Raw genomic sequence first — 15238 nt, forward strand, 5'->3', positions numbered from 1 at the left:
CAGATTGAATCTGCTGTGTGTTATTTTTGCAAACACCTGGATTTTAAAAAAGGCCTGACAGGCTGGAGATTACCTGAAAGGCGCCCCAGCCCTTAGCGGCCTTTAGGGAAAATATAGACGAATGTGGGGTTATCCTAATGACTGGGAAACATGCTGGACTGCAGAAGGCGGGCACCGGGAGGGGACGCGGGAAGTGCCATACATCGCCCAGGACAGTCCTGCTCGGTGAAGAACCACCACAGCCAGACGCTGCACCTCCATTGAGGAGGAACAGCAGAAGTTTGGTGCAGGGTTAAGGGGTGATTGGGGGATTGGAAACCCTGTCAGACAAGGAATGGCTGAAATCGCCTCCAACGGGCCGAGAGATGGGAAGGGAATCTGGGGCAAAGGTGGGGCAGAGTGAAGTGGGCGAGCATTGCCAGGGAGTCTGATGAGGTGCCGGGTGCATGGACCGCACCCCAGGCAGCACTCTCTGCTCCTGCCCCACTCCTCTGGCTCCAGGCACCAGCCGTTCCTCAAGGTCGGCATTGCCTCCACTGGCCGTTGTCTTCCTAGTGGGACTCGGGGTCGGGAGCTGGGTGTCTGGGGGGAGTGGGTGGAAAGACCACCTCCTCGGCTGAACACACTGCCTTGGGAGTCGGTCAGAGTGGGGTCCACACTCCATCCCCAGCATTTAACTGATTGTACAATTCTGGACAATGACTCTACCTATCTGAGCCTCGGTTTCCCAGCAATGAAAGGAGGATAATAATCCCTCCCGATGCATTCTGGTTCTCAGGGCTGCCTTGATGTTAAATGGATTAGTGGGCCACAGTCCCTGCATTTATCACAGTACCTGGCACCCAGTGGGCTTGCGGCATGGACAGGTGCTCTTATTTCCACTGTTAGCATCTCCACGTGTGGGTTTCTGGCCTGCAAAACAGCATAAATCATGTATGTACATGTATGTGTACATTATACATATTCATTCATATAGATAGACTTTGGAATCTTTCAAATGTGAATTCCTACAAGGTCACTCTTTAGAAACTGGAAGTTCCATGGGGCATTTGAGGCCAGTGGATTCATTCTGTAGCCCCGGAAGGTCCCTGATGGGATGATGGAGCCGGCAGAAAAGGAGGATTTGCCCAGGTCTCCAGCCTTAGAAACAATGGCCACTCATTTCTTACCTTGAATTTTAATCCCTGGGCCAGCTAGTTTGCCTTTTGAGGGAGCAGATATTTCTAAACGTGTGTGTGCAGGGCCGGAGCAAAGCAGAATGAAATGTGTCCCCGAACACTGAGGGCTGCATCAGGCGCCACCTCACTCACGGTCTTCTAGAAAGGCTGGTGGATTCCCCACTGGTCTCCCAGGCCTTGCTCACCCCCACTCCTTAAACCTCTGGGAGCCAAACTCCTTTGAGGACCCCATAACCCTACCCCGTATAACCACCACACTGTTTCCCTGTGCTGTGGCCCCAGGATAGCTGGGGTCTAGGCCTCTGTGTGCATGCAGCCGTCGGGGCGGGGCCCACCTGGCCCTGGCTGGTGTGCCGGGGGCTTCTGTGTTCTCAGAGGCTCGCACAGCCCACCTGCCCTCAGGCTGTTGCATCAGCTGCTGTCCCGCTGGACTGTATCAAAGATTCCATGAATCAAGAAGAAATGGGGCGCTGGGAGGAAGCATCTTGTCCACAGAACGTCTCAGAGCTCTGGTTCAGGCAACACCTTTCAGGTGGGGTCATAATTCCACTGAATGTGGTTGTAACTCTTCCAGACCAAGATGGCTGTCCCAAGCCCTCAGAACTGCGCCCTCCCCCCGCCGTTTCCCATGTCCATCCCCTTTCCTGCCCAGCTGGCCACTGGTGTTACCCACCCACACCCCAGCAAGAGAAAGGGGTCCTTGGCCATCTGGGCTTGAAACAACTCATGTGCTCACAGAGCCTTAGTCCTTAGTCAAGTCCAGCTTCTCCCCTCATTAGCTCCATGACTTCGGCAGGTGTCCTGACCTCCCTGGGCCTCCACTTCTCATCTGTAAGTGGGGGTTCCAGAGCCAGCCTGGCCCCATTAGTCTGAGGATTAAATGTTTGGTGCTTGAAACCTGAAGCTCCTTGGAGGGTCCTCGGCATGCTTGAGGCCTCATCAGCTCTCCCTTTCCCCGCTGAGCCCAAGGAAGGCCTGGCTGCCTTTCTCCTTCCTGGGGCTAGGTGATCAGGTAGTCAGGTCTCTCGTGGCCAGGCTCTTCTCCCCGTCCCAGGCCAGCCTGCTCTGCCAACCCTGAGGCTGGCACTGTTCTCCACCTACCCATGGGAGGCGCTCTGGTAACCACAGGCACCTAGCCTTCCAGCCTGTGCCCAACACACCACCGCCTGGTTGGACTGGGTGTTTGGAGCAGGGCCAGGAGCCAGCCAGAGACTTGGAGCTGGGCTGGGCCTAGGCGAGGAAGGAAGTCTGTCTGCCTCTTCCTCTTTCTTCGCTCCCATAACCCCTCACTTGGTTCTGTGTAAGCCACCATACTGGAGCCGACAGGTTGAGTTCCCTGCATCAGCCATGCCTACCTAGCCTTGGACACTGGGGTCCACGCACCTGGCTGTGAATCCTTGTTCCAGGCTTCCTAGCTGCCTGAACTCAGATGGGTCGCTGAGGTGCTTAGGGCCTCACTCCCACACCTGTAAAGCTGGTGCGATTCTTTCTCATCCTTGAGTGCCTCTTCTAAGGGTTAGGTAAGCAGGTTCATGCCCAATGCATGGCCTAGTAAGTGACTAGTAAACCTCAGCCAGTAGCACTGTAGAACTTAGCTCGGGCCCCTAGGAATTCCTAGTGGGAATTCCTTTCTACGTGTCTGGTGTTTGAGTCTTTCCTCAGAACCCTGCAGGATGCGAGCTGGATTCTGCAGGCTGTCACTTTGTCAGGTGTAGTTGGAGGAACGTGGGCTGGGAAAGCTCTCACCAAGGGATTCTCTCTCTACATCATACGTGGTTATTGGTAGGGCAAATATCGGCTCTGAGGGCGGAAAAATCTTACTCGTTTTTGGTATAAAGCATAGGTAGACGTATAGTATGTAAATACACGGTGTGTTGGGAGAACAATTAGAAAAAAAATGTCGAGAAAACTTCTTGGGGCAGGGGGTGGAGGGCAGAGGGGCACCAGATGATGAGAAATAGGTGAGAAACACTGAATTCTTGACGTTAAGGAGTGTGAGTACGAACCGGGACCTGCGTGGATGCTCCCACTCCTGGGGAGGGCCGGTCTGGCCCCAGGCTGAGGCGCTGCCGCCCTACGTGTGCGTTCCCCTCCTGACCCTCCTGGCTTCTCAGGGCACAGCTGGCAGAGGAAGTCCCTTCTGTTCCAAGCTGTGCTGGCGGGAAGTGGGGAGCAGCCTTCCTGACTCCACAGCGGCCTCCAGAAGCTGTTACTGCCCTTCTTCTGGTGACCTCTCGGCGACACAGCTCTGCGGTCACCTCAGCCAGTTACTTAACCGCGCCTCACCTGTAACAGACTCGTGTGCGCCGTGGGACTGGTTCCACGAGCGAGCCGCTCCCCACACGCGGGCGCTCAGCAGATTGCAGCTGTTATTATCCTCCTTGCTGATGTCATTCCTGTTGTCACACAAATGGGACGCGACCCTCCTGTGCCTGGTCTCACCTGAGACCTCAGCTGCGGTCAGGGCAGGCAAGAGCCAACGGTCTGGCGGCAGGCCAACCTGGCTTTGATTCCTCATCAGCCACCGCTGTGTTAGCTTCAACAGTTAGTTTCTCTGAGTCTCAGTTTTCTCATCTGTTAAGCTAGGCTAATCATAATAATCATAATATATAATAATCATTAATTATGTAAACAGGAGTAAAATAATAATTATAATCTTCGTTGTGAAACGTAAAGGAACAGAGGGAACGCTCCGGCATGGTGCCGTGCACGTACAACGTGCTGGCAAATCAGATCTGCTAGTTTTTCATCGTCGTCACCACCACTGATCTTATTACTGCCATTAGCAGTAATAAAACCAAAAGAGACTGTAAGAAAATCAAAAACGCTGTTCCCTGGGCACAGGACTAGAAGTATCCAATAAGTCAGAAGGTTTGACCCAAACTACAAATGAACGGCCTGTAATTTTTATTTTTTATAAATCAGTCTATAATTGGCCACTCGATTCTAGCCAATCCAAAATGAGAATGGCTTTGTATCCCCAACCTAAGCCCCACCTGTATTAGTCAGCTCAGGCTTCCATGACAAAATTACACAGACGGGGTGACTTAAACAACAGACATTTATTATCTTACAGTTTGGGAGGCCGGAACTCTGAAATCGAGATGCAGGCAGGGTTGGTTCCTTCTGCGGCCCCTCTCCTTGGCGCGCGGACGGCCACTTGCTCCCCGTGTCCTCCCACGGTCGTCCCTCTGTGTGTGTCTGTGTCCTCGTTGCTTCTTATGAGGACGCCAGTCATGTTGGCTCAGGGCCCACCCTAGTGACCTCACGTGACCTTAATCACCTCTTTAAAGACCCTGTCTCAAAATACAGTCACATTCTGAGGTACGTGAATTTGGAGGAGGACACATTTAAGCCTATAACACTTCCCCCCTAGTTCAAAAGGTGTGATTCGAACAGCGATTCAGTAGCCTGGGTTCAGAGGCCATGAGAGATGAATTTCTGGGGAGCCGGATGGCCAGCCCCTTCAGTTGCCACACCACAGCCTCACTGTAGACACCGGCTACTTGTCCTCCCAGCTCCTGGGACGCTGAGGCTCTTAGAGCAGAGTTGTTTGCTGCATGAGTCTCTGTCAGGTGCTCGCCCCATCTTTGGCCATCCGCGACAGCACTCCGTGATCTCCTCCTTCTCCAGACCAAAGCTGACCATCACCTCTTCTCATTCTAGGTCAGACTATGATGACTGGAGACCGTCTCTGGCCAGCTTGCTTCAACCCATTCCATTCCCCAAAGAGTGAGTCTCCTGGGCACTTCCGTGAGAAAAGCCTCAGTTGTCCACTAAGACTTTATTGGGGACCAGTCATGTCACGGGATACACCAGGCCACCCTGGGAACACCATGGACAGCAGCAGGAGATGCAGATGTTGGTCCTCAGCTGTGGGACCCCCGAGGAGGCACCCCCCCCCCAAAAAAAAATAAAACTAAAAAAATCCGAGCTAAGAATGCAAACGAAGGCATCCCCATGGTACCTTCATGGAGTAAAGTTAGAGATTTTTATTATGCATCAGATGGGAATAGGAGCACCTGCCTCTGCCCTCTCTGAGGCCATGGTGAAAATGAAAAGATAATGCCTGTGGAAGTGCTTTACATGTCACACAGCGATATGCCGAAAGCTCGCTTATGTCCATTATGAGCATTAGCTCATGCTGCACAATGAGTTGGCCAGAAAAGGGCCCTCCGTGTCTCTCTCTTGCTGGCCCTTATCCCAATATTGAATTTATCACAGGAAAATAGGGAGAAAGCTGCCTGGTGGATAATGGCCTAAGGAGACGTGTCTAAAGAACCAGGCCCTAAAATGCCTCCAGGTCTCTGTTTTGATAGATGTGTAGAAGCCAGCCCTCAAGAGGCAGCTGGGGCTCTCTCAGGAGCCGATTAACGAGCCTGTGTTTATGAAATGTGACTCTCCAAGGGGGACATTATACTCAGTAATTGCCCCATTTGCTGGCTTGGCTGGTCCCCGGGGCCTCCAGGACTCGAGACTGGAGAAATCTGACTCCTGAGAACCACTATCGGCTCCAAAAGCAGTGGCGTCATTGGCTGCAGTCACTGTCCCCACAGCCCTGGAGATACACTTGACAGTGGACCCATGATGCAATTCACTTGGAGAATCGTCCCTGATTGTCACCCTGATGTGCAGCCTTAATGAGTGCAGCCGCACCTTAATTGTGGAACAATTAACTCACACACCTGGGTCCCTGGTGCCCACGTGCGCACACACATGCACCCCGGTTAGTGCCACTCCTGTTTACAAGTGCGGGACCTGGGGGGTGGTTTGGGGTGTGGGGGGCCGGTCTATTAATGCATCAAAGGAGGCCTCTGTTTTATAACTTCAAGTAGGAACAGATGTCGGGGTTTCATTCTCAGCTCCCTCTGCATTCTTCCACTCAGACATGAGGCCAGGCCGTCCCCAGAGGCGGCTCTCTGGGTCATTGTTTCAGAAACAATGCTAACTGCACTTTTCCCTTTGTTTTTGTTGCAGAGCTCTCGCACATGAGAAGTTCACCAAGTGAGTATGTGGGCAACGCCCTCATTACCTACTTCTGGTACGACTGTCCTCTGTTCTGACGTCATCCCAGACAGACAGCCCTCCTTCCCGCCCATTCTCTGTCACACGCATTCTGGGAGGCGGTGTGGCTCCTCTGGGAAGGTCGCCCGCAGCACACGTCCAGGCCCTGTCCAGGCCCATCCGGCATTTCCTCATCCCGGGCCCTGACCCTTCCTGCCCTCTCCTCAGCCCCTTGTCCTGGTCCTCTCAAGCCAGGGCCTTGGGAATGACCCTGCCCCCAACTCCTCTTTTCCAGGGAACTGAAGTATGTGATTCAGAGGTTCGCTGAAGACCCCCGACAAGAGGTGAGGCCTCTCTTTCTTCTCGCAGGCCCACTGTCCAGGCTGTCGCAGGATGCGCGTGAGCCTCTGGAAGCCGTCTGTAGCTCTCTCAGGGCCTCCTTGTCACCCACGGGCATTCAGAGCAGTTTACAAAGACTCCTTGCCTTGTGCGTAAACACAGCCCCCACCCCAGTGTCTGAGCCTGGCCCATGATGTCAGTGTTTTACTGTAAACTCAGGCTAACCAGAGGTGGTTTCCCACTGGCTGGTGGTTTCTCCTCGGATCGCAGGCCTCGATTTGGGGCGGGCTGGCACTGGGGCTCCCAGCCAGCTCTGAGACACCGCTGGATCTTCTGCTCTTCTGAGAATCAGCGGGGAGAAATCTGAGCTGGGTTTCATTTCCTGAGTATGGTGGCCAAGGGCCTCCTGGAGGGGCCACTCTGTCCCTCAAACAGCTAGGCTCAGGGAGAGGGCAGCCTTCTGCTCGGAGCCTGTGCATGTGGGCGAGGACACAGGGTGGGCCGGAAACCCATGGTGGCCATTCTCCTTCCGTTGCATCAGTATCACCGTGTGTTAGGCACGTGCTCTCCTCACTTAATCCTCACAACCCTATGAGTAGATTCTATTATTATCCCTATCTTACAGCAGAATTACCCTCTTTTTAGAGTCAAAACAAAAAACAGAACTGAAGTTGAGTTGTATCCCAAGGTCACACGACTGGTACGTGGCTGAGGCAGGATTCGAATCCAGGGAGTCTGGCCCTAGAGCCTGTGGGGTAACCAGCTCTGCAGCGTGGGGGCGTCGCAGAGAAGGCAGGACGCTGGCCCCGCCCTGAGTAGCTCAGGCTCTTCTCTGTGCACATGGCTTCCGGGATGGGAGGGGTTCTGGCTTTGGAGGGTCGGGGGAGCACCAACCAGGACGCATACCCTCAGCAGAACCGTAGGATAAAGATGGGGAAAGGAGGGAGTGAGTCATTCTCCATTGAGCCTGAGTATTTTCTTCTCAGGCCACACTGTAAAACCCAGTTCTAGAAGGATCTAGTTCTAAAACACCATGATTCGAAACCCTGATTCCAGAAGCGATCCTCAGGCATGATGGGAAAAGCAGAACCAGAAGATAGGGAGCTTTTAACTGATTGGGACCAGCGATGATCTCCATCGCTCTGAGGAGTCTCAGAAGTCCCCTGGAAAGTGAGCTGTTATTTCAGACATGAACTTTGAAGTTTGATGAAGAAAAGTGGTACCAGCTGCTTTCCAGAGCAGAGAGGCAGAACCAAGTGCTGGGAGGGAAGTTTTTAGGCAAGGGTAACATCCGGGGGCCTAGGGACCTGGTGAGAACAGAGCCCCTGGCCCAGCAGGCCCCTCACCCCTGTCGGCCAGAGTTGTTCTCTTATTAATTCTTTGCTGTATTTGTTGAATAAGGTTTTATACTCTTGATATCTTACTTTTTTGAAGTCAGTAAGTTAACATTTGATATTCTTCCAATCCAGAGGGAAAAAGCAAAGCCCCACCGCCTCTGTTTTCTGTTTGCTTGGGTGTGGGTTGTGATCAATTGAATATCTGTAAGTGACTCTTGGCAACAGACTGTCCTTCAGTCTTGAAGGAAATGATGGGGCACTTCTCTCTTCCTTCTGAGGACAGAGAGGAGGAAAGGAAACAAAGGCCTTTGTTTCTCTCTCTCTCTCTCTCTCTGCCATTATAGCGGTGCCTGGGGTGGATGTGGAATTCCTCCCAAACACGCTCACACACACATGTTCACACACACACACACACACACACACACACACACACACACACACCTATGTCCAACCACAGACACATGGAGCTCTGGGAAGGCAGTTGAGAGCCACAGAGAGGGCCGTGCTTTGGGTACTGAAATTGCCTCCCACCCTGGACAGAGACCCTTCTGGGAGAGGCACAGGGACTCAGAAGAGTGTGGCAGAGTCCCAGTGAGAGAAGGAAAGAGATTAGCAGGACAGAGACCCAGCGAGGGAGACAGTGCCCATGAGGGCGGAGTAGACAACTCTAGGAGGGAAGAGGGCAGACACTGGGAGGCGGGGGTGGGGGGTGGCGATGCCTTGGGAGTAAGGGCAAGTCGTGGGGGGAGCAGAAACCCAAAGGGAGTGAGGCAGAGAGAGAAATTAGAAAAGAGAAACACCGAGAGAGGGACAGACTCAGAAGAGAAATGACCCCCACGAAAAATGCCTCCCGACCCCGCCCCCCCAGACAAGCACAGGAGGAAAGGGGGCCAAGTCTGAATAGTTGCTTCAGCCTCTCTACCCTGATTTGGCCACAGACTTGCTTTATTCAGGGCGACTAACCTGGCCAGTCCTGGCCTTCCGTCCTGCAGAGCCGATGCCTGATGGCTGGAATGCCCCAGTCGACGTATGCCACAGTTTTTCCCAAAAGGCCTTGCATGGGATTTAGTAGAAGGCTGAGGGGTCGCTGAATGAGACAAATGAAACATTACTTAACTATGAGACTTGCCCGAGCCTTTCACACGTGTAAATTACGTGTCACCGTTACGGCCGAGTGTGCCAGGCACTGACCGGCGTGCCTTTCCTCCGTGCAGGTCCACTCGTGCCTGCTGAGCGTGCGGGCTGGCAAGGATGGCTGGTTTCAGCTCTACAGCCCCGGAGGGGTGGCCTGCGATGATGACGGGGAGCTGTTCGCCAGCATGGTACGTGAGGTTGGGCCCCCTCGATTGGAGCTGCGAGCGGCGCTGGGGTCTCTTCTCCTGATGGCAAAAGCTACCGCAAGCCTCTGTGGCCAGCCCAGGAGTTTGTTTCCAGGCTAAGTCGATACTGCTGATGAAGACGTCAGTGATGACAACCACAGGGTCATTTTCTTGTTTCTCATCTGAGCAGGCGCCCAGCCAGGCGCTTGGAATCCTCTCACTGCATCTCACTCAGCAGTGTGAGGAGGTGCCACTTTCACCCCGTTTTACAGACAAGGAGGCTGAAGACCAAGGTGCTGACTGCCCAGGCTCACCGTTAACATAGTGGAAATGTTAAGTCCAGGGGACTGAGCGCGTAACGTGCGCGGGGAGTCTGGGAGGCCCTGCGGCCCACCTGCCCCTCTTCCTCACGGTAAGGAGCCAAGGTCAGGATAATCATCCCGCCTTGGAGACGAGAGACGTGAGGTCCCCAAACCAGTACCTGCACCCGTGGCGACTGCCAGGCACCTTTGTCAAACACCTCATGTGCACTACCTCTTCATCGTCATGGCAACCCTATCCCTTCACTCTCTCCATTTCGAAACAGGCCCAGAGAGGTGCAGTGGCTTGTCTGAGGTCACACAGACCTTCAGCCTCCTAGTCTCTCCTTGACCCAGGCCAGGCTGTCCAGAGCCAGCCTCCCTCTCAGTGGCAGACTGTCCTTCTCCTGAAAAAGGCACAGACTCCCTTCCCCCAGGACGGCTGTTCCGGTATCCACAGGCAGCCGGTAACCTCAACTATCCTGCCTGTTGACAAAACCAACTTGGTTTCGTGATCATGCCTTTTCCCAAGCCTGAGAAAGCAAGAGTGTCAGCCAGGCCTAGTTCAGATCGCAGCTCTACCACATGCTAGCTCGATGACCTTGGGCTGGTGACCCGCCTCTCTGGGCTTTGGTTTCCTGGTCTGTAAAACAGGGAGTATTAGTATAAGCATCTTGGGGTTACCATGGCGATTGTTCTGGTAGTGGATGCAAGGCCCCTGGCCAGGGCCCAGCACACAGTCAGTGCTCGGAAGTGACGGCTGTGGTTATTCTCATCTCTGCCGGGCAGCCATTCAGTGTGGCGACCAGCTCGTAAAGCTCTCCACACTGAACTTAGTGGCAATGTTTACGCTGTGACGACACATCCAGGTGCCGTCTCTGGAACCTTTTATGAAAGGGACTTATTTTTAGGTCCTTTTCCTTACGCACTCACTCTCCATTCCTCGCCTGCTGCCTGACGAGTCCCTTTTGAGTGCCCTGTGTATCTTGGAAGTGCCGACCCTGGCCCTGCCGGCACCACCTCTTTCTCCTCTCCCTGGGGTTCCTCTGATGTCACAGCTTCACCATAGCAACATCCAGTGGTCCCTCCGCCCCTATGTGAGAGACTTCAGGGAGCTGGCAGCTTCCTAGCCTGAGTGATTACATTTGTGTGCTGGAGTTGTTAATGATGGAGCGGAAAAAATATACATGGGAAGGAAGGAAGCCGGCAGCCCATGGGACGGCAACTCATCATTTCCATGGAGACGCATAGCGAGGAAGAGGTCCCCTTGATTAGGCCTCTGTTTCCAAACATGGAAGGGCATTTGCTATTATGTAAAATTGGAAGGAGAGCAAACAAAGTGTTGGAGTCCCCCTGCCCTATTGGTTGGGGACACCTGTCCTTGAGCCCTGTCTCCAGATACACCAGTTTTCCTTAATGGCTGCTCCCCATCTAACCCCCAAGGTGGAGCAGGTGATCACTCAAAATACCTTCAGAGCTCACAGAGGGCTGTGGAAAGGGGGCAGGGGTTGGGCCCCATACCATTCCCTGTCCTGTGTGAGGCTGGGCCTGTGTACCCCAAGTAGGGGCCACCACAAGTTTCCAGCAGGTTCAGCAGTGCTGAGAACCCAGAGGGCCAAATGTCAGCAGAGTCTCAAGGGGAGGGAAGTGGGGGTGTTTGTGTGGGGAGGTGGGAGGGGGTACAGTAACATGTACATAAGATAGAAATTACCATGTTAACCAGTTTTAAGTGCACAGTTCAGCAGCATTTAGCATATTCACATTGTTTTGTAATCATCACCACCTTCCATCTCTAGAACCTTCTCATTGTCCCAAAGTTAAATTGTCCCTACTAAAAACCTAACTCTTCCTCCGAGCCAGCCCTGGCACCCGCCATTCTACTTTCTGTCTCTGAGTCTGACTGCTCTAGGTCTCCTACATGAGAGGAATCTTACAGGATATGTCATTTTGCCACTGGCTTGCTTAGCGCAGTGTCCTCGAGATTCATCCCCGTGGGAGCATATCAGGGAGGGGTCTTTTCAGTCCCCAGGGGGACTGGTGATCATGTCCGATCTCGATGTCCAGATAGGGTGTGGGATGGGTCTGATCAGTGTCTTCTGGTTTTGCAAACCTTCCGCACACGGGAAGCAGGCACCGCTGGCCACATCCCCACAGCGGTCCCCATCCCTTACCTGGGTCGTCTCTCCTCACAGGTGCACATCCTCATGGGCTCCTGTTACAAGACCAAAAAGTTCCTGCTCTCCCTGGCGGAAAACAAGCTGGGCCCCTGCATGCTCCTGGCGCTGAGGGGCAACCAGACCATGGTGGAGGTGAGGAGTCTGCCCCTGGCTCGCCCAGTCCCTCGTCCTTGTCGACTGGGCACAAGCCCAGACATATTACAGGAGCCGGGGTCATGGCAGTGGATGAGGCGGGTGCAGTCTCAGCCTCCTGAGCTCAGTAGGCACAAGGTCCTCGTCAAACAATTTATTGATTTCAATGATCTATGTCGTCCAAAGGCTCAGGGGAGGTTACCGTTCCATTGTCTGCTGCTGTGTAACAGACCACCCCATGTGGGGGCTTCAAGCCAAAATACTCATTTATTTTGCACATGGGCCTTGGGGTGAATAATCCTCACTTGGGTCTCTTGTGGGTTCACAGCCCGATAGGGGCCAGACTGGGTGATCGCCAAGGCGTCTTCACTCACGTTCAGCACCAGCCTGAAGACTCACTCAATGAGCCGGGAGCAGCCGGAGGGCCCAGGCCTCTCCGCACAGTGGCGTGGGGTAGGAGCGTTCCCGCCCACGAGGAGCGCACACCCAGTCCCGGTCCCGCACATCGCCTCGCCCTGCTCCTTTACCTGGCCCCGCCAAGTCCCCAGAGCCACCACCGAAAGAGAGGCCACCAGAAGCAATATCGCTTTCCCTAACTTAGCCCCAGAAGTCAGGCAACGCCATCTCTGCCGCTTCGACCCATTAGAAATCCGTCTTCGAGGCTGGTCGATAGTCAGGGGACAGGAGTTAGACCGTACCTTTCAGCAGGAAAAGCGTCAAAGGACCAGAGCTTGCCGTGCAAGAGGGAGCTATGGTGAGACTTGAGGATGGAAGAGAAGTTAGCAAGAGGCAGGAGCGGAGCATTCTAGGCTGTGGGGACCGTACCTGCCAAGGCCCCAGAGCAGGAAGAGGATTTATGGAAGGAGAGGGAGGAGGCCAGGGCGCTGGAACATAGTCCAGGGCAGAGAAGCTCAGGGTGTGGGTGGGCAGGTGTGAAGAGCCTCACAGGTGCCCAAAGGTCCTGGAGTGTAGTCCACGTGCTCACCCTGAGTGCCTTGTGCGGGGACATGGCGGGAAGGGAGTGAGCAGGGTGCAGCGTTGCGAGGGCCTAGCAATGCGGACTCTCCTGAGCAAGGGAGAAGTCCTGGGAAAGGGGATCTCAGAGACAGGGCTGTCAGCGCGGAGGGGCTGGGAAGGAGAGCGTGCGTGTGCAGCCGCCTGAGGCCCTCCAGGAGGCAGCGCGGGGCACACGTTCCCCAGGTTCCAGTTCAGCTCAGTGAGCACATCTGAGCATCTGCTGTGTGCTAAGCACCGGGGGAAGAACTCGAGGTAGAGAGAGGTGTCTCGTCTCTGGGCCTGGCATACGTTGTGCCTGCATGCATTTACCACGAGTCTGCCATGTGCTCAGCTGGGCGCATGGAAATGTTTCCATTATACAGATGGGAAGCTGGGATAGGTGATTTGCCCAGTGTCACACAGTCAGAAATGTAGAGGCGGGGCTACTGATTTTCAAATTAAGACTCTTGGGGCACATAAGGTGTACAGAGGTATCCATACACCTGCTTCCTGGGGCTGTTAGGTGGGGCTCTTGGGGCCTCTGCCCCTTCACAGAGCGGCCCCACCCAGAGTCGCCGCGGGTAGTGACACGTCTGCTGCCCTCGGCAGATCCTGTGCTTGATGCTGGAATACAACATCATCGACAACAACGACACCCAGCTGCAGATCATCTCAACCCTGGAGAGCACCGGCGTGGGGAAGCGCATGTACGAGCAGCTGTGCGACCGGCAGCGGGAGCTGAAGGAGCTGGTGAGTCCGCAGCCAGGCCGGCCCGAGACAGCAGCTGGGGTGCAGTGAGGCCGGGCGCAGGGGTCGTTGCACCTGTGTGACTCCCTCTCCAGACCCAAAGAGGTCAAGGTTAGCACCCACCACTTTCCATATCATGGAAGAGGGTCACAGAGAGGTCAAGTCACTGGCCCGGAGTCACGCCTTATTCAGTTCTGGGCCAGGACAGTGTGCTGTCTCAGCCCAGGGCCATGCATGGCAGTCACCGTGTCCACACTCCTCCCACAGCCCATTTCCGTGCATGGGGGCTTCACTTCCAAATGCCAGCACCTGCGCCTCTTGGCCAGAAGGCTTTCTCTGCCCACAAGCGCGCACAGCAGCACAGAAGTGGCGGGGAATTCACAGCCCCTGGTCTCCTGGAGCAGCCAGCCCTCAACCAGTGACCGATGGGAGAGGGTGTGTACACTCTCCAGCGCCGATGTCCCTGACATGACTCCCCCCACCATTTCCCAGAGGCCTGCAGTGGTAGCTGGATTGATAACACCTTTCTACTCGTGGCCTTCATGGATCACTTCCCCGCTCCCCTGCTGGTGATTTTTGGAATCACCTCAATAAACCACCTGTGCTCAAACCTTGTCTCGGGGTCTGCCCCTGAGACCAAGACCACCATATTGCCGTCTACCAGCAAGAAAGAAAAACGGCACCGAGTGGTGTTAATAGAGGTGGGGGCGCAGGTAGGAAACTCAGGGAAAAGAATGGGTCGTAATCAGCCTGGTTTCTGTTGCAGCAAAGGAAAGGCGGGCCCACCAGGCTAACACTGCCCTCCAAGTCCACAGTGAGTTGGTTTTGTTCTCTCTGCAGGGCCAGGTGGAGGGAAGAGGGTGGGTCGGCCCTCCCTGCTGGGGAAAGGTGGAGAGTGTCTGCCGCAGGTGAGGGGGGTGGGGAGCAGGGACCCGTAGTACTTGACAGGCCAGATTTTCTAGGAAAAACTGGGTTGCAGGAAATCAAACATGAAGATTATTTGTTGATACTAATGTGAATATATTATCAGATTATTAGTAGACTATGTTATCAGATAATAGCTAATATACATTCAGCATTGATTTACGTATCATTCAATTTATTCTCACAACAATCCTATAAAGTTGGTGCCTCTTACGCCCCCATTTTGCAAGGGACCTCAGTTCCTTGTATCGTGCTGCCCCACTGTCCTTGGCACATGGCTTGCATCTCACAGCCAAAAAGAAAGGCCGCTCAGACTCCAGCCATCCCGTCCCCATTCCAGCCAGCAGGAACAGGGAAGTGGGAGGGCGAACATGCCCCTTCCCTTTAAGGACCTTCACACAAGTTCCACTTGACACATATACTTATGTGCCGTTGTCCACATGTAGCATGTGGCCACACCGAGCTGAGAAATTAGCCTTAATTCAGGACAGCCAGGTGACAGGTAAAACTCAGGAATCCCATCACTCAGATGGAAGGAAGAATGGATATTACGTTCAGCAGCCTCACAATTTGGGGCTCAGATATTTGTCTACCTCCACAGTCCTGAGGGTTGAGGGGGGCCTCAGCTTTCACATGTGGGAAATGGGCACAGGCTGCTGCCTAGAGAGTGAGGTGTGTCTTTTCACACACACACACACACACACACGCCCATGCATGCACACACGCATGCGCCTGTGGGAGGGAGGTGGCCTCGGAACACCCCACTTGGTGACTCAGGGTATGAGT

At 54.2% G+C, this 15238-nt stretch overlaps 1 protein-coding gene across 1 annotated transcript in view; it reads left to right on the forward strand.

Annotated features, from left to right (window-relative positions):
* The window catches only part of LOC107521320 (c-Maf inducing protein), a 230503-nt gene that overhangs the window by 208014 nt on the left and 7251 nt on the right, over positions 1 to 15238 (forward strand). The window contains exons 11-17 of the mRNA XM_016165886.2: positions 4845 to 4910; positions 6156 to 6182; positions 6478 to 6526; positions 9073 to 9180; positions 11669 to 11785; positions 13391 to 13531; positions 14295 to 14342. Coding sequence (XP_016021372.2) covers positions 4845 to 4910; positions 6156 to 6182; positions 6478 to 6526; positions 9073 to 9180; positions 11669 to 11785; positions 13391 to 13531; positions 14295 to 14342 — 556 coding nt within the window. The remainder of the gene's footprint in view (positions 1 to 4844; positions 4911 to 6155; positions 6183 to 6477; positions 6527 to 9072; positions 9181 to 11668; positions 11786 to 13390; positions 13532 to 14294; positions 14343 to 15238) is intronic.

Source organism: Rousettus aegyptiacus, unplaced genomic scaffold (assembly GCF_014176215.1).
Source record: "Rousettus aegyptiacus isolate mRouAeg1 unplaced genomic scaffold, mRouAeg1.p scaffold_m13_p_14, whole genome shotgun sequence".
Lineage (NCBI taxonomy): Eukaryota > Metazoa > Chordata > Mammalia > Chiroptera > Pteropodidae > Rousettus > Rousettus aegyptiacus.